This window comes from Eulemur rufifrons, chromosome 29, assembly GCF_041146395.1.
Source record: "Eulemur rufifrons isolate Redbay chromosome 29, OSU_ERuf_1, whole genome shotgun sequence".
Lineage (NCBI taxonomy): Eukaryota > Metazoa > Chordata > Mammalia > Primates > Lemuridae > Eulemur > Eulemur rufifrons.
Window position 1 is genome coordinate 84,038,997 of NC_091011.1, and position 19,360 is coordinate 84,058,356.

At 44.0% G+C, this 19,360-nt stretch overlaps 1 protein-coding gene across 6 annotated transcripts in view; it reads left to right on the top strand.

Moving 5' to 3' along the window:
* Window positions 1-308: 308 nt before the first annotated feature.
* The window catches only part of LOC138377262 (aldo-keto reductase family 1 member B10-like), a 42,293-nt gene continuing 23,241 nt past the window's right edge, over window positions 309-19,360 (top strand). For 3 of the 6 annotated variants that reach the window (XM_069462083.1, XM_069462085.1, XM_069462082.1), the window contains exons 1-9: window positions 309-476; window positions 2,669-2,836; window positions 4,479-4,595; window positions 5,555-5,632; window positions 10,714-10,836; window positions 11,100-11,206; window positions 11,609-11,690; window positions 12,575-12,658; window positions 13,311-13,393. In XM_069462083.1, the coding sequence (XP_069318184.1) occupies window positions 411-476; window positions 2,669-2,836; window positions 4,479-4,595; window positions 5,555-5,632; window positions 10,714-10,836; window positions 11,100-11,206; window positions 11,609-11,690; window positions 12,575-12,658; window positions 13,311-13,393 (908 nt within the window). In that variant the 5' untranslated portion in view covers window positions 309-410. Of the gene's footprint in view, window positions 477-968; window positions 1,097-2,668; window positions 2,837-4,478; window positions 4,596-5,554; window positions 5,633-10,713; window positions 10,837-11,099; window positions 11,207-11,608; window positions 11,691-12,574; window positions 12,659-13,310; window positions 13,394-15,160; window positions 15,345-15,816; window positions 17,590-19,360 lie in introns of those variants that run through there. The other 3 variants (XR_011231779.1, XM_069462086.1, XM_069462087.1) reach the window with 3 other exon arrangements.

Consider the following 19,360-nt stretch of genomic DNA (forward strand, 5'->3'; position numbering starts at 1 on the left):
GAGGAAAGAAACAATGGCAAGGAACGAAGGCCCTTATCTTTTTCCTTCCATCCTTTTTTTCCTCCCTCCCTCTCTCTTGCTGTCTTTTTTTCTCTTTCTCATCTCCTCTAACTGGGTTAATTTTACACAAAAGAATTTCAGCTTTACAACTTTCAGCTGTGTGCAATTTGTTGACTCAAAAAAACTCCCATTGTACCATGATCTGAGAGAGAGCTTTGCATGAGGTTGCCTTGTTAAAATTTAATTCACGGTAATCACTAATCTTACCAAAGCCTGGAATGTTTTTCTACTTTACCCAGGGTGGTAAACTACCATGGCTTATCTCCAGGTCCACCCATGCAGCCTGTGCCAGCTTCTTAACCAGGACTCAAGCCTCTTATCTGCTCACTCACCACCGTCTCTCACCAACCATGGCCACCTTCGTGGAGCTCAGTACCAAAGCCAAGATGCCCATGATAGGCCTGGGCACTGGGAAGGTAAAATGCAAATCTTTGGACACTCTACTTCCCTGGAGGGACACCTGGGTGTTCTCTCCTCTCTGCATTTAGCTGGGAAAGCCCTGACGGTGGGCAGTGGTTTGGCAAGATGAGATTCAGCCCTAGAACCAGGACCCAAGTTGCCTTCTTTTCTCAGGGCTGATTCAGGCTGCAAAGCTCCAAGACCGATGAGAGCTTCAAGCTGGGGTTGGACTTAAAATTGTTTCCCAGGGAAATTTCTCTAAAACACTCCTTGGTCTACGACACTTAAGGGGGCTCAATATTTCAGGAGTCTTGGCCGTTTCTATGACTGGGTGGCTGAGAAGAAAGGTTGCAGAGCTCTGAATGCCCTGGTACTTCTTGCTGTCCACAATGTGGGCCTTGGACCAGCTGCTTGTTACAAATGCAGAATCTCAGGCCACACCCCAGGCTACTGAACGGGCGTCTGCACATTGACAAGATCCCCAGGTGATTCCCATGTACCTTAAAGTCTGAGTCCATAAAGGACCTGGGCTGGGGGTCAGGAGCTCTGTTTCCAGCTGGCTGTGTAAATGTCAGCTGACAAAACTCAGCAAGGCACATCCCAGTGCTCAGGGAGGCAGATTCTCAGTTCTCTTGTGGTGAGTTTGGCATTGTTCCTCATCTTCTACCTCTGCCTTCTTTGGCATTTCCTTCGATGGTAGCACCTCCCTAACTAGGTACCAGGAGCAATGCTTGCATTTCCTGTTCCTTCTTGTCCCTCACGGCTAATGTCCTGCAGACTCTGCCTCTTTTACTTTTTCCTTCTTTGCACCCACGTCACCATCTGTTGTCCCGGGCTGGAGGGCAGGAGCCCTTTTTGTGTCAGTGCTGGGCCTTTCTCAGGATGCATTCCTGGTCATCCTGGGTGAGCAGATGAGTCCCACTTGTTTCATTCTCAGCCTCTCTTGCTTCAATAGCTAGATTTGCCCCACATCAGAGCTTCAGTCTTATATGAATGTGGCAAAGGATCCATCCAGATCTCCAGGGAATCTGCTCACCCCATACTTACTCTCTAGAAATTTTCAGAATTTCTGAATTAGATTTAAGGACTATGAAGGGAGCCATTTTCAAGATGTGGGGATGATGTCCTGTGAAAGGATTGTGTGGAGGTGAGAAAGGGGGTAGTGTCTGGGGTGGGGGACCCCAGGGTGGTTCTAGGTTGCTGGCAGGGGTCCCTTTCTTGTCCTGGTGGTGGCGTAGCTGCTCATCTCTGTTTTGTGTACTTTCCAATATGTGTGTATTTCACAATAGAAGAGATTTAAAAACAATTTTGTGGGATTTCAGTTTTACGTGCTTTTCTCACTGTTTGGTTTGGCTGTGTTTGACCAAAATGTGATGTTTCTAATATTATTTTCTCCCTTTCCTTTTCCTTTCCTGAGGGTGGAATAGAAACTCTACTCCAAAAAGGTTTTTCATTTCTCCTTTTCCTGAGGCAAAAATTATGTAACGCATTGCATTTACTGGGCCTTAGTGTGTGTCAGGTGATGTGCTGACACTTTACACTCATCGTCGTAGGTAATCACCTGCGAGCACGGCTTCATGAGGCAGGTGCTATGATTTTTCCCATTTTCCAGACAATGTTCAGAGATACTGAATCATCTCAACCCCCCACAGTATATATGTGATGGAGTCTGGATTTAGGCTGCAAAGACCATTTTCCAGATTCTTATCACTATTTAGAGAACTGGTCTGAAAATTCCTCTGGGTTATTTAAAGTCCAGTTTTGAGCGTGGTCTTCAGAAAATTACAGAGAGCAGCATCTGCCCCTGCCACACAGCTGGAGGAGTAACCTGGAGAGAAGGGAATTGAGTTTTAGCTAGGAGAGGACATGAGGCCCGAATCAGAAATGTAATTTACTTTCTTTTCTTTGAAAAGTATTTGAAAGTTTGTTCTTCACAGGTATCCCCTGGGAAGTGGATGCAGGCAGGCTTTAGAAAGTGGAGCTGTGTGGGAGAGGCTGTTGAAGGTGGTCTGGGGACAGGAGGATATAATGTTAGCTGAGCACAGCGCTGGGCACCTGTAGTTCCAGCTACGTGGGAGGCCGAGGCAGGAGGATCCCATGAGCACAGGAGTTCCAGACCAGCCTGAGTGATGAAGTGTAATCTTGTCTCTAAATAAATCAATCAGTAAAAGAGTATATGATGGGCTTTCCTTTTGCCTTTGCTTTGCAGTCTCCCCCAGACAAAGTCAAAGAAGCTGTGAAGGCAGCCATTGATGCAGGGTATCGCCACATCGACTGTGCTCAAATCTACATGAACGAGAATAAGGTGGGGGAAGCCATCCAAGAGAAGCTCCAAGAGAAGGCTGTGAGGCGGGAGGACCTCTTCATCGTCAGCAAGGTACACGGGGCTCCTCTGGTGGGAGGACTTCCCTTCAAGGCAGGGAGAAGTATGTGGATCAGGTCTGCAGCAAGAACTCTCTGGGCCTCTCCTGTATGGACTCATTGTCCACGCTCTTCCTCTCTGCCAGTATAACAGATGTGGGTACGACGATGTCCACGCTGCAGACCAGCACTGGGGCTGAAGATGCTGCTCCCCTACAGCCGCCTATGGGTTGGCTTCCTGTAGTTACCCAGAGTCCAGTTATTCAGAACCCTAAGTGAGTCCCCCGTTCCCTGCCTGGGGGACCCATCTGCCCAGTGGCAGTCACAGGCTGGGGGCGCAGTGAGGGCTCCATGCCGACCCCGCCTTCCAACACTGCAGTCTCAGTGGTGTCCTCCTGACTTCTCAGCCAGGGAGGATTTTGGAAAACAAAAGGGGGCTTTTGTCCTCACATAGGAATTTCTTCTTGTTTCAGTGCAGTAAAAGGTGAAAGGGTGTGAAGTTCTTATGTGGGGGGAGAAAGATTTCTCACACAGGGTTTAGGATAGAAAGAACAACGTTAATTATTAGAGAGAGTGAGACAGAAGAAGAGAGTGGCCACAGCACACAGAGGAGGGAGTGAAAATGCTGGCAACTGATGGAAAGTTGCTTGGAGTTTTAAAGAGTAAAAGGCTTTTTCTTTCTCTGCTTCAGCAGACTGATAACAGAAATAGCAGAGAAGTTGTTGCAGGTGTTCTTTGTTTTTGTCTTTCCTGATGAGGCCAGCTTCTCTGAGTCCTTGAAATCTGCCTGCCAAGAGTGGAGGCAGAGAGCTTGCACAGGAAGCTCACACCCTGCTGTCTGCTTAGGGCTCCTCAAAGCTGAGAAAATGAAACACTTACAGAGAACGAGTTAGGCCACAAGTGTTTTAATGAAAACAAAGGGGGCAGTTGTGTTGTGAGTTTTCTCTTCAAAGGGGCAATTGTGTGGTGTGAGTTTATTTCCTTTACTTTCAGTTTGATAGTTTATTTTCCTCTGTTAGGTTATTAGTAAGACCACCTTTCCAAAAGTGAGTTATAAAATGTCATAAATAAGGAAGTGGCTGTTGGGTGTGAGAGGTAGAGAGTCACTGGATCTCTATAATACACAACTTGGCAAAACACACTAGTTACAGGCACTTGGAAAGCACACGCATGTGGTAGGAGCAATAGACCCCAAGGTGTGTAGTGGCCAAGCGTAGAGAAACTCCTGGTAAAGTCATCCTTAAGGCCCGATAGGCTTGGAGATAGGGCAGTGCAGAAATAGGACCCTCCGCTCCCAAAGGCTTAAGAATGCTTGAGATCTGCAAGCTAGACACAAGTCCTGCTCTTAGGCGATAGCTGAGGAAGAGAATTACACAGGAAAATAAATATTGAATCAGTGGCCACATTTGCTAAATGATATCAGAGACATGTAGAGTACTGATAGAGGTCAAAATAAATGGCCTTTAATTCTTGAGTAATATCATTGACCTGCTGAGCCTTGGTGACCTTCCACACTGGATCATGTATTGTAACCAATTTTGTTATAAATGGCCTGTCCCCAGGTTAGATCAGGGTGCAAATAAAAAAGCAGGGAGAATGAGAATGATGGGGCCCTCTGTTTCCCCAGTATTAAGGCCTCATCGCTATCCCCTTTGCAGTTGTGGCCCACCTTCTTTGAGAGATCCCTAGTGAAGGAAGCCTGTCAGAGGACCCTCAAGGATCTGAAGCTGAGCTATCTGGACCTCTATCTGATTCACTGGCCACAGGGATTACAGGTTTGAGCTGCCCCCTTGCTCGGTGTCTAGTTTCTGAGCAGATGCCAGAACATGGCAGTTGTGCCAGGGCTGGGAGTGGTGTGGGCTGGAGCTGGAGGACTTGCCTTTCAGAACTGTGAACTGTGGGTGGTCCAGAGGAGAGGATGCAGCAGAAAGTATTGTCCTGGAAGGGAGGCCAAGGCCACATGTGGCTGTTGAGTTAACCATGTGCCTGGCTGTAGTTGATGTTATATCTGAGAGAAACCATGATTTCTGGAAGCCCAGACAAGCCTCCACTGCCATATCACCTTTGTCTTGAATCTGTGCCCAGGGTTCCCCTTCCAGGAGAACTCTTGGGATATTCTTGCATAATACTCTTTCAGGGCTCAACCCTCTTACTAACGAAAGCATGCCCTGGGAGTGGCACCTTGGAGAAAAGTCCAGCTGTGGTGTTGCTGGAAGGTCCCGGCCAGTCCTAATTGAAGAATCCGCACTCATGGCCTGGGGCTCTGCTCCTGCCTGCTCCTGAGAGGTGGGAGGGACACAGTCGCAGCCAGGGTGATGACAGCGTGCCACCCCTACCTCCACACTTCTAGAGACTTCAAGGAGAGAATTTCGCCGGTATCTTCCCCCAGAGTACCACTCCCTTAAGAGCTAATTGTTATCTACTGATCCTAAAATTAGAGTTTTCCCCCAGGTATATATGGGGTCTGAGTGTATGAGGTTAATGTCCCTCATGATAACGGTGGCTTCCAGAATGTGCTGACAATGGATTTTAAAATAAATCCAGCAGTTTACAAAATATAAGGATTTACATACTATGGTAGGCTCATATAGAAATTTTATTGCAACTCATATTTTTAAAGTGTATACTCCAGATTTTGAAAATATGGTGTGCGAGTCAGGGTCTTGAAACCTTGTTTAACAGAACCAAGGGTCTGGATACACATCCCAGTAAACTTCTTGTTCTGCATTTACAGCCTGGGGAGGACTTTCTCCCCAAAGATGACAAAGGCAATATGCTTGGCAGTAAAACAACATTCTTGGATGCCTGGGAGGTAGGTTCCAGCTTCTTCTAAGTGTGCTGGAGAGACAACTTTCCTCCAGCCATCCGTGAGCCTCCACGCTGGTATGAAGCATATCCTGATGCTGTCTGATGTCTTCATTGTCATTCTCTAGTTCTTCCGCTCCTTCCTCATCACCTTTGGCTTTTGGGTCCATCTGACACTATTTAAAGCCAGGCTAACCTTGAGTCCTCAAATGAGACTGGAGATAAGATGTGCCACAATTTTGGGGGACACACATGTTGTTCTCAAAGTATAAGGAGGCATTTGGAGTAGAGGTTTGGCCTAGGTTTGCAAGTATTAGCTGAGTAACCTCGGGCAAGTTATTTAACTTCTGTAAGCCTCTGTTTCTTTATCTTAAAAAACAAAAGTCTTATAATCCATACTTATCTCTCAGAATATTGTAAAGATTAAGATAACTGCCATGCCAGGAACTTTAGTCATGGAGCCAGCCCATTTAGTCATCTACCTAGGAGGCTGTGTTATTCCCTTTTACATCTGATGACATTGAGACCAATATAGGAGGATAACTGGTCCAGGTCATGAAAAAGTGTATGACAGAGCTGGGAGGGGACCCAAGTTCGTGCTGGCTCACAAGTCCAACCACCAAAACCATGTACACAGTGCTTCGCACACAGTGAATGCAAATCCACACACCTCTCAGATCAAATCATGACCTGTTTCACATAATTCATACTGAATGTTGTATCAAAAGATGAAAGAATTTTTTCCCTAAGCTATTATATCTTCTTATAAATGTTAGTAGAGAACAAAGTGAATGAACATGGTATCAATGAACAGTGACAGAAGGACTCCAAGAGTTCATTGTGTCATTTGGTTAGCTGTTTGAGTGGGGGCGCATGTAGTTGGGAGTTTATATTGTTTTACAACCTGAAAATGTATTAAGCCTAACCTTTCTTAATTACTTAGAATTAATATGATTAAATCAAATGTAACTTTTCTGTGAATAGTTTCTTCAAAAGTATTTATCCACAAGCACAGCATTCTTGCTGCTTTGACCTCTAACAACTAGCAGTAAGAAAATTTAGAGAGCACAACTGACGTGGTTACTGAGGGAAGAAGGGGTCAGATTACAGAGAAGTAATCATTTCATGATGGCAATGCCAGCAATCTTGTGAATGTTTTTGAAAGGAATGATCTTTGGCAAGTACAGTTGTCTCTCTGTATCCGTAGATTCTGCATTCAAGATTTCAAGCAACTGTAGATTGAAAATATTCAGAAATAAAAAGATAATACTACAGTAAAATATAATAGAAATTTAAAAATACAGTATCGCAACTATTTACAAAACATTCACATTGTCTTGGATATTAAAAGTCATATAGACATGATTTAGTGTACATGAGAGGATGTGTGTAGGTTATGTGCAAATACTATACCATGTTCTGTCAGGAACTTGAACATGCATGGGTTTTAGTATCTGCAGAGGTGGGTGTTGTCTAAGAACCAATCGGCCACGGATATTGAGGGTCAACTGTGAATCATTAAATTTGCCTGTTTTTTAAATATGTACAAGGGCCTGCTAAAATGAAATGTGGAAAATCTATCTGGATTTCTATGGGTGGGTTTTTAATTTTTTTTGCCTACAGACTTTTTTTCCCCCAACATACTAGTTTAAACATAAACGGCTGTATATACTTTGTATATATGCCCTGTGTATTTACCTGGCTTGATTGCCAGTGGCAAGAGACGGAAGCACGTACTCTTCCCTACTGGTCTGTTGGTTTGTTTGTTTTACTGATATACAATATTTTACATATTTATAGGATACATGTGATAATTTGTTGCCTGCATAGAACGTGTAATGATCAAGTCAGCGTATTTGGGGTATCCATCACCATGAGTATGTGTCCTTTCTATGTGTTGCTAACATTTCAAGTCATGTCTTCTAGCTACTTTGAAATATACAATGTATTGCTGGTAACTATAGTGTCCCTAGTCACCAATGGAACATTAGAACTCATGTCTTCTATCTAAGTTTATATCCATTCACCAACCTCTCTTCATTTCACCCTCCCACCCTCATTACCCTGCCCATCCTCTGGTATCTATTATTCTATTCTCTATCTCCATGAGATCAAGTTTTTTAGCTCCTACATATGCATGAGAACATAAGGTATTTGTCGCCCTGTGCCTACATCATTGACATAACGACCTCTACTTCCATCCATGTTGCTGCAAATGATATGACTTCATTTTATTTTATGATGAAATAGTATTCAAATTGTACATATACCATATTTTCTTTATCCGTTTGTCCACTGATGGACACTTAAGTTGCTTCCATATCCTTGCCATTGTGCTTAGTGCTGCAATAAACATGCAGGTACAGGTATCCTTTCGATATACTGATTTCTTTTCCTATGGGGAGATACCCAGTAGTGGGATTGCTGAATCCATATGGTAGTTCTATTTTTAACTTTTTGACAAATCTCCATATTGTTTTCCATAGTGGTTGTATTAATTTACAGTCCCACCTAAAATGTTACCTTGAAGTTCCCTTTTCTCCACATATGGATAGGTTTTAAAGACTGGTCTGAAGCTCTCTGGGTTATGTGTAAAAGCAAAAGAACAAAGTACTACCAGCCATAATAAAGAGCCATCTGTAATGTGACCAGATTTGCTCAGCAAGGATATGCTATTTGCAATTCAGTTCTGCAAGTCAAAATTAGCAATAAAGACAAAGCAACAATTCATGTAATTAAGAGCCATACTAAATAAATTATTAACAATATGATCGCTCATGGGCAAGAGACTCTAAATAGAAGTAAATCAAATACTCTTGGGAAACTTATGAAGGCATTAATATATCAGACATGTGTGCTACCTTCCTCATAAAATTAGGTATAAATCCATGGTAACATGTGACAGAACACTATTATTACAAGCTGTGAGCTGGTTGAGCCCATATACTAGAAGTGAGTTCAAACTACAACTTGAAACTCCTGTTCTTTTAAAAAAATTTACATATTGTTTTTGCCTTAATGACCACAAAAGTCATTATCCAACTATATATAGTCTTGGATACCTGTTTGATATATTTGCTGAAATAAATTTATTAAGCTTTACCCAAAAGATATTCCTTTTTGAGAGTGCCAAAATTGTAGCCATAAAAAAAGTTGAATTCTGGTACTGAACTATAGAAAAAGGTTAAAATATTTCTTTTCCTGCCATGAAAAACTTCCTGTTGGAGAAAAATTGGGGGAAGGATGGTTTAATGAGCAATACAGTGGTTTGTGTGCATGGACTCAACCCAGGGAATATTTTATCATTAAGAAGAAAAATTGTGGCAAGATTCACAAGAAGCCTAAGTTTTCAGTACTCATCTTTGCATTAAATCTGCCAGGAGGGCTCTGTCATACCTATTACCCTGGCAAAAGATGACCTCTTAAATATCTTAGGAATTATTCATTGTGAGATGTGGACACTAGCATACATGTAACATCAGTTCCACAAAATGTTTTACCCTAGTTTTTATGATGATAATTAACTATGACAAGTGTCTCATTGTCCTCTTCAGAATGTACCCTCATTTCCACAGTGCTATGTCTTCTGCATGAATACAAGAACGATTGCTATGCAAAGCATTTTGAAGTTATGAAAAGATATTGATGATCAAGGTCAGAGGGTCTGATCTGAATCAGGCAGGATTGAAATGGAAGCACTGGATGTTTAGATAGATCCTGGACCCAGAACAAGTCCAGCAGAAACCTCCTTGACCACCTGGAAGCAAAGAGGGGCCCCAAAAAGTATAAGGAAGTCCAGATGTATCATATGGGCAAATTAAACCTGACCTATGGCACACACAAAAATTTATCTTAATATTACCTCAGTGCCCACTTGGGAGTTTCTGGGACTTAAATTCTCACCAATTCTAAACTCATTTGCCCAGTTTGAAGACCTTCATCATCTCCCCTAGTGGTTCTCAGCACTGGCTGTGCATTCATGTCATGAGAAGAAATTCAAATCACAGTGTCTAGGCTGCATCCCAGAGGAGATCAGTCAGAAGCTCTGAGGGTGGAAGCTGGGCATCAGTATTTTTTAAAAGTCTCAAGTGATTCAACATTGCAGCCAAAGCTGAGAACCATGAGGCAAGTGTGCCCTGAACACACTGCGCTTCTTCCTGCCTCTAAGCCTCTGCTCCTGCATTCCTCCCTCGCCACTCTTGTTTTCCCTCTCTTGTCTGCAAGGTTTGTTGTTTTTGTTTATTTTTAAACTCTACCCTTAAGGTCTTCCCTGACGACTGCGGTCCCTGTGAGTCCCTTCCTTCTCTGCCCTCCCTGCTTCTCAGTGCTGGGCCACTGTCACATTGAGCCAGCCTCAGTGTTGTGGCTGTTTGCTCCACAGACGGGAACCCCCGTACTCTACTTGGACCTTAAGGATCGCAGATGAAGGAAGCACATGGTATGCTTTCATATCCCAACAACTACTGGACAGGATCTGGACATGGAATAAATGCCTAATAAATACACGTAGAGTTTGGATTGCTGCTAACCTATATGGTATCTTTGGGCAAGTTTGCAAAAGGCTAATAATCTCTAAAATAATAAGGAGATTCCATTCTTTGAGGTTGACATAGTTTCTGAAGCAGAAAGCATAACTGGGTAGGTAAGGAGTTGACCAGATTCCAGCCCCACACAGCCCTGGGCTGGGCGCCCCTGCCAAGACACAATGCATCTGTGTGGCCGTCTCCTACTGCAAACCACACCGTGGGCGGTGTGGGAGAGAGTCACCCAGAACCAGACAAGTGATGCTTCTCCACATGCTGCAGCCTTGTCCCGGCTGACCCAGCTCCCCCAGGTTTGGCTAAGGCCAGAACAGCAAGCACATAAATCTTTCTCTTTTACTCCCAGTTTCCTTGGGGCTGGGAGGGGCGGTAGGGCTGGAACTGACACTGATGGGCACCCAGCCTTGACTGAAGTTTCCTTTCACTGCTGAAGCCCACGCTGCTGCGGTGGATGCTTTACCAATGTCTCATGCCCCAGAGAGACTGAGGCAAGCCAGGGTCCCTGTTGTCCCTTTGGGTGCACAAGAGGTGTCCCTTTCCCTGACAGGCCCTGGAGGAGCTGGTGGACGAGGGGCTGGTGAAAGCCCTTGGCATCTCCAATTTCAACCACTTTCAGATCGAAAGGCTCTTGAACAAACCTGGACTGAAATATAAACCAGTGACTAACCAGGTAAATTCTGTCTGGGAAAAGGGTAGGGGCTTTGGCCTACTGCTGCTTAAAGTTTGATGCTACGTACTGAGTCTCCCCTCAGGCATCAGCGATCAGGGCACTTTGGGGAGCTGTGAGACTCTCCTCAGGGTGGGTTAGCAAGTGTGTCAGTGGGCAGGTGTTTGGCCTTTGCTTGGTGGTCTTTTTCTGTGTGTAGAACCCCCTACAAGCAACTCAAAAAGCAGGCCGACTTCCGTGGTGCTGAGGACTGTTTGCTTTTGCAGGTCGAGTGTCACCCATACCTTACGCAGGAGAAACTGATCCAGTACTGCCACTCCAAGGGCATCACTGTCACAGCATACTCCTCCCTAGGCTATCCAGATAAACCTTGGTGAGGCTTCTGAGTGGTGGGTCTTTCTGCTGATATTCTTAAAAATATTATCTTATAATTGATGTATTTATCAGACTATTCATCAGAAGGAAAAATGTGTCTAAGGTAATGTGTTCGAAGTAGCCAAATAGAATTAGAGTGGGAAAAGATAAGAATTAAAATGGTGACATGCCTGACCCTCTGAGAATACTCCAGTTCATGCACTCAGGGCTGGACTGGACCAGCCTTTGCAAAACGCTGACGCTCAGAGCCCATGGGAAGGAGCCAAAGCTTTCAGGTTTTCCTGACTGTCTGGCAGATGGAGAGGCTGTGATGATTCTCCTGGAGTCGGCATTGGAGTGACATCCATCTGCATAGGGTAATCATGGTGATTATTCACATCCACCATCTTTCTGCCTACAGGCCCAACCTAGGTTTCCCTTCTCCACTGGAGGATCCCAAGGTTAAGGCAATTGCTGCAAAGTACAAGAAAACCACAGCCCAGGTACATTGTTTTTGGTTTCTTTTTTTAATTCAGGAATTTTTTTTCCAGTCTTGTGTTTGTGCCATGTTCATTTAAGTTCCTGAAGGGGAAGAAAACAGAAGATGGAGCCCACAAATGTGCTTCTTTGAAAGTCTGTTGGGACCTCCAGGAAATACAGAGACAGAAACAAGGATCACCTCTGTCTAACAGCTTCCTATGAAGTTTTATAGCCCAGTGACAAAGCATGGCTTTGGGCTCTTAAGATCTGGCTCCAGATCCCAATCTACCACTTACCAGACTTATTTTTTATTTATTTATTTTTTTTGAGACAGAGTCTCACTCTGTTGCCCGGGCTAGAGTGAGTGCCGTAGCGTCAGCCTAGCTCACAGCAACCTCAAACTCCTGGGCTCAAGGGATCCTCCTGTCTCAGCCTCCCGAGTAGCTGGGACTACAGGCATGCGCCACCATGCCCGGCTAATTTTTTTTTTCTATATATATTTTTTTTAGCTGTCCATATAATTTCTTTCTATTTTTAGTAGAGATGGGGTCTCGCTCTTGCTCAGGCTGGTCTCGAACTCCTGAGCTCCAACGATCCGCCCACCTCGGCCTCCCAGAGTGCTAGGATTACAGGCGTGAGCCACTGCGCCCGGCCCACTTACCAGACTTACGATACCCAAAGACATTTTCCTTACTTCTAAACAAGGAAAATCATAGGGTTGTTGCTAGGATTGAGGGTGTTGATCAAGCGGAGGACTGGAAGTGTCTCTGATAGTTGTTAAGTGCTCAGAGAACACTAGCTGTTGTAACTAAAGCCACAGTGAGCTGGAGAGTTGTTTTATTTTTCCTTTCCACAGAAGGAGGGGTCTTGTAGATCAGTGGGAACATGATGTCCGCTTTGTGCACAGGTTCTGATCCGGTTCCATATCCAGAGGAATCTGGTTGTGATTGCTAGGTCTGTGACACCAACACACATTGTTGAGAACTTTCAGGTAAGATCCCGGCTGGTTGGCCCTGCTGGTCCCTGGTGGAGTAGCGTCAGGGGAGACCATCTCATTAGGCTTCTCAATCCATTTCTGCATTGTCTGTGGCCCTACCCCCTTCCCGCCACCCTGTCATTCTCAGTCCAGGGAGCTACCTAGCAGAGCTGAAATGACTGATCCATGGGCTAAGGACAAGTCCCTGCCCTCTGGTGGGGGTGAAGCCCTGTCAGGTCTGAGCCCTGCTGTGCCTCACACCACTGAGAAGACCCTTGGATTCCCCTGAGCAGTGAGGTCATGGACCACACAAAGAGCGGACTGGCCTGGTCTAAACGCCCATCTGCCAGCAGCAGAGGAGGTGTGGACTGTGTTTGGAGCACCGTCCTCTGGAAGAACCCATCAGGGAGCACAGACAACATGCACACCTGTGGTTAAATGTCAGCCTGGTCTCCCTCCCTTTGTAGCACTAAATCCTATAAACACTGAGTCCTTGTGTAAGACTTAATTTAGAGAAAAGTTTGTAACCAATGAACATAATGGATGAACCTCTTATGTCCAATTTGTGCTCTGGATGTGAGCTCACTCCATGCTTGAATGGCTGGTGGTCTGAAATATCAACAGTAATTGCCTTACCAGTGATGTAGTGAAACTGTCCACTTCTCAGGTTTTTGACTTTAAATTGAATGATGAGGAGATGGCGACCTTACTCAGCTTCAGCACAAAGTGGAGGGTCTACCGCTGGAACAAGTAAGTGGCATGAGGTTGACTTAACTAAGTGGACCACCAGGAGTCCACCATTTGCCGTCCCTGGATGATTACAACAGTCTCCTGTGCTCTCTCAGTGCAGAAGTCAGTGTGGTTCCATTAAAACATAAGTCAGATCACACCCCTCCTCTGCTCAAAATCCTGCAATAGCTTCTCATCCCACTCAAAGCTAAAATCAATGTCCTACCTGTGGCCTATGCCACTGTGCATGTTCCGAGCTCCTGACACCTCTTTCTGACTGCATCTCCTCCCACTCTTGCCCTCACTCATTTTGCTCCAGCCTCAATGCCCTCCTTCTGGAATGCACAAAGCACCATCCCCGCTCAGGGCCTTTGCACCTGCTGTTACCACTGCCAAGAATAATTTTCCTCCAATATCCACAAGGCTCCTCCCTCACCTCCTTTAGGTTTCTGCTCAGTTGCCTCATCAGCAAAGCTTCTCCTGACCCACCCACATAAAGCATCAAGCCCACCACCGCCCAGCACTTCCTACCCATGTTATCCTGTTTTTCTGTATCACATTTCTTACTGTCTCACATAGATAGTTTGAGTTGACTTATTTCTGTTCTTCCTCCCTAGATTATAAGCCCATGGAGAATTATATTTTGTGTCATATAATAACCCAAACACCTAGAAAATGCCTGACACATAGAAGATGACCAATACATATTTACTGAGTGACTGAATGAATCCCCTGCATACTACCTAGTGATGACTTGGTCCCCTCTTAACATTCTAGCTCTACATCCAGCAGTTCAGACAACGAACAGCAATTAGGAATATGTCTGTCCCCATAAAGATTTTCAGATACTCCAATTTTAATTATTAAAACTACCAGAAAGTAGCATTTGAAGAAAATCATCATCCCAGTTGCCTTCCAATCTTCCAGTTAAACCTTTACATTAGAACATTAACACATAAGTCAGAGAAGAAACAGGCACGGACCCTGCGTGATGGTGGTGCAGGAACAGAGGAATGAGTAGATTCTGCATACAGTGGGAAAAGAGGGCCAAGTGAATTTGTTAATAAATTAGGAGTCAAAGATGCCTCCAACTTTTGTTTGTTTATTTTTGTGTTTGCCTGAGCAACACAGGAAGGGACTTGCCATTTGGGGGAAGACATCAACAGTTTGGTCGGAGACATGTTTGTGATGCTTATTAGACATCTAAGGCGGGTGTCAGGCGGGCAGTTGAGCATATCGGTGTGGAGTTAGTGGGGAAGGTCTGGTCTGCAGATAAATATTTGGCAGTCAGGACACGTGGGTGGTATTTAAGGCCACAAGATTGCATAAATAGGTAGCCAGGAGAATTACTCTGTCAGTTATGGGATTCTCTAGTCATAGGCATTGTTATTTGAATGCCTCTTAAAGGAGGTAGGAATAACTTTACCGTAAATGATTTAAATATTTATAAGTACTTAAGAGAAAGTTTTACTCTGGCTAAGTGATCATTCTAAATGATCTCTTTCCTGCCATTACTTTCTGATAAATGTAGCTGATTAAACAAATCAAAGATATATGTCTTTGGGAAGATGACTTCTAGTGTTTATTACTTCCAAGTCCCAAATACAATGACAATTGAAATCTCTTCTGAGTTTTTAAAGCCAGAACATGATTTTTCACTTTTTAAAAATCTTTTGACTATCTTCACCCTTGCTTGCTTGTCATGATACTCCACATCCATCCATACCACAGTCTACAGGCATCTCATAGCAACCTGTACTCACCTGACAATTGTTACTTTTATCCGAGGTCCCCAGACAGCAGCTACTTAAAGAGGAATGGCGAACATAAGTGTGTCTCTGCCCCAAACTAAGCTGCTTGTCCTCCTATGAACATCATTTCTCCTGGAGGCAGTGGATTCGTGGGGTCAGGAGTAAATCCCATGGCTTCAAATCCCAGCTCTACCACTGATTTATGAGCTGTGCGACTGTGGGTAAATTTGCTCTTTCCCAAGATGATTTCTTTGTAAGTAGGAACGAAAATGGTAATCACAGCTAAGGTCCATTGAATGTTAGCTTAGCATGTGCCATTGTCCTAGGCCCTATGCCTGTGTTACTATGTCATTTAATACTCACAACAACCCCAAAAGTGCTATTTCCAACCTCACCATGCCATGACAGTGAGGTGAGACAGTCCTGGGAAGGCACCAGGTGCACATGAGCTGTCATTGCGGGTTTATTCTCGTGTCCTGGTCCCTCCTTGCCTGGCCTCTTTCCTAGTACAGCCCTCACATCAGCATGAGGGAGGGTCAAGGTGACAGCACCCTTCTTGTGTGCTTGCAAAGTCTTTGGGGAGGAGGCTGAGAGAACGCAGAGACCATAGAACACACCAGAGAAGAATGACTTTTAAACCCCAATTATTGCTTTTGTGGAACAGGTTCTTCTTTATGCTTGTTTTTCCTGCAGATTTTCTCATTTGGAGGATTTTCCCTTCAGTGCAGAATATTGAGTCTCCTGATGCGATTACCCAGTAGGTTCTCTCTCTTCATTGATGTACAACTCTCCCTATCTGAGTCGCCTTTTAGCCAAGCTTGTCTGAAATCACACGGAGCCTGGCCCCGTTGTAGGCCAGAATCCAGGCAGTGTTGTATCTGGATGCACATGTTCAACTAGGAGAAGATGATCACAGAAAAGCATGGCTCAGATAAGGAAATGACAATTGGTTTTCACTTATTTGATCTGAACAAATGATTCTCAAACACCAGAAACTGTGGTAACAAGGAGGATGCAAAGAATAAAATGAATAAAACGTAATAACAGTAACACACGTGTTGAGGGTTTACGATGCACCCACACAAATCAAAGTGCTCTTCATGTGGGTGTAGAAATTGAATCCTGGAAACAACTCTTTAAGGTAGGAGCCCTTATCGTTCACGTGTTGCAGAAGAGGACATAGCGGCTGGGGGAGACCAGGGAACTTGCTCCAGGCTCCCCAGGAGTGAGAGCTGAACCAAGCTTTACAGGAGCAGGGTCTGGGAAGTTCCCATGATTTGTCATCCCCTCATCCTCCCAAGTCCTCTCCTGGCCTCTTCCCTTCCTGCCTTTCTGCACTCTTGCCCTGTCTGGGTCCCCACTTCTGTCCTGAATATGCCATTACCCCCAAGTGTCAGAGGAAACACCACGTCCTTATCCCAGCAGCCTCACCACCCGCCTGGTAGGACACAGAGCCAGGTGGGTGGCAGTGCTGGTAACAGAGCCTGCAGGACCCACAAGGTGCCACTGTTCACTGAGACAGAGGTGTGGTGTGTCCTTGGGAGTGGGGTGGAAAACGGCCCAGTCTGAGCAAGAAAAATGCTTACTATTGCCATTAATGTGACACATTTTTTCTATAATAATTATGAAAATTTTCAATTATATAGAAATACATAGGGAACGGTGAGCATCTTGTCACCTACTTTACAAATGTAACAAATGCTAACATTTTGCCATACTGGTTCCAAAGTTATTTAAAAAAAATTTTTTTTAAAGAAATAAGTGTTTACCAATATAGCTGAGGCCCACTTTGGACCTCTCCCCATCCCCATTCCCACGACTCCCTCCCCAGGGGAAATCCCTGTCCTCAAATTCATGAGTCCCCTCATCCTTCCTCTCCTGGTCGTTCACCTACTCTCACGTCCTTTGCTGCCTTACCGTCATTAATTCTGCATGGCATGGGGGCGGGGGTGCTCTACCCCTCACTTCCCAGGCTTCCTTGCCACCTGGATTCCTCTGGGTTTGCTCCGTGGGAGGGACTGTGGGGAGACAGCAGGGCTGGAGGAAGGGAAGAGCCAGGTGTCTCTCTCTCCACCTTGAGTGGCATCTCCAACAGAAGTCACACTTCCTCTGTGGTCCCAGCTAGTGCCAAGGCAACCTCCACCTGGTTCTGTGTCCTACCAGGTGGGTGATGAGGCTGCTGGGATAAAAATGTGGCATTTCCTCTTGTGTCCTCCACCCCTTGGAGTGGTGGTCTCTTCCTGCAGCTGCTAACCTCTGATTGCCTCATCTACTCCCATTGACATCCCAGCTCTTGCATCACCTGTGCCACCAATTATTTGGAATAAATATCTAATGTCCAAAAATCTTAGAGCGGTTTCTCTTCTCCTATCAGGACCTTTGACTGATATACTTCCCATCTACAGTTTTACATTTTTACTATTTATATGTACATCCATACATAATCTATAGGATTGTTTCTGTTACATGGTAACCAGTTTATTTTCTTTTACATAATTTTCAAATTTTCTATAATAGACAAGTATTTTACTTTTAAAATCAGAAGTATTAAGGACTTAAAGTAACAAATAAGAAATCGACTCAATTAGTTATTTCACACATGCACTGGGAAAGTCAAAGAAACACTTTTACTTAAAATTATTCTCATTTAATGGATGTTTCAACTTTAGTAAACAAATATTCTGAATGCACAATGCAGTGGAATTTGATTGCATTTTATTTTAAATTCTACCCAGTTCAGTTTTCCTTATTTTTTGTTAGTAGGTAAATATTTTCCCAGAAATTTCATGAAAGTTTTTCACCTTTAAAACTTTATATTGCTTCCACTCATCACGTTGGCTGATTCAAAAATGTCAGCCCCCACTTAGGGAGGCTTGATGGGGATGAAGATGACCTTGACCATCATTAAAGAGTACACAGGATAGGTGGTTTGGCTTCATCACTGAGCTCGGGCCATGGAGATTTTCCCTTTGCTATTCTCACTGCCTGGGATGTTCTGCCCTCAGATATTGAAATAATCCTCTGTCTCATATTTTCTTTTTAATTTCTTTGCTCATTTATCATCCTCTCAGGCCTTCCTTTTTCACCATGTTTAAAAGGAACGCATCTCCTCTGATACTCCCTCTTGCCTTTCTGTGCTTTCTTTTCCTCCATAGCATTTGTTTATCTAACATATTATGATTTATATATTCGTTATTTTTTCTCTTCTTCTGTTTCTACCCACTTGAATGTAAGCTCTGTGGGAGAAGGATTTTTGTGTGTTTTGTTAGTTGCCGCATTTCCTGTGCCTCAATAATATCTGTTGAATAAATGGATGGGTGCATGGATGGAAAATATTTTTACTCCAAGTTTATAAATAGGAAAAACTAAAACCAGATCTGTCAGTTGTTACAACCCATGATGCCTACTCACATAAACTGAAGTAACTGTATGAAGAACTCTAAAACTAGTCATAAATTTTGCAAAGACTGTATATAGCATTCTTAAGCTGGAACTGAGATGGTCTTTTAGGAGTCAGGGATGATATGGGGAGAATGTCAGTGTTTAATTCACGATCAGATTTTTACTTCTGTTCTTGAGTCTAGTGGTGAAGGGTAAAATACATATTGAGAGACCATTACTATTCTCACACTTCAGTTCTGCTTGTTATACTCCATACTAGAAACAGGTGCATTGCTCTTATCAGCAATTCTTTCTTAAGTGTGAGTCCTACAGTTCTTGCTTGCATATAGGTCATAGTCCCAGAATCTATTTTCTACCAGGACACAGGTTTCATGAGGAATGAGAAGCGCCGAGCAGAGGAGAATGGCCATGGTACTACTGTCCATAAGCCAGGGGATGCTGATAGCTCAGGTGGGAAGCAGGGGCGAAGACAGCCTGTATGTCAGCCTCCTAGGGGCCTTTGGCTACCTGATTGGAAAAAAACTATTCCCCAGTGCTACAACCTTGGGATGATCCTGAAAATTAAAGATAATGGCTCCTCTGTATTTATTGATAAGCAGAATTCATAACCTCACTCTCCATAAACAGCAATATTCTGATTATTCTAGTTTTTATTTCTTCCCTACTAGTATTAAATAGTAATAGTTTTCCTAGGGCTGCTGTTGTCAATTACCACAAATTAAAAGACAAGAAATTTATTTCTTCCCAGTTCTGGAGGCCAGAAATCCAAAATCATATTCCCTCTGAAGGCTCTAGGAAGGAATTCTTCCTGGCCTCTTCCTAGTTCTTGGTTCCA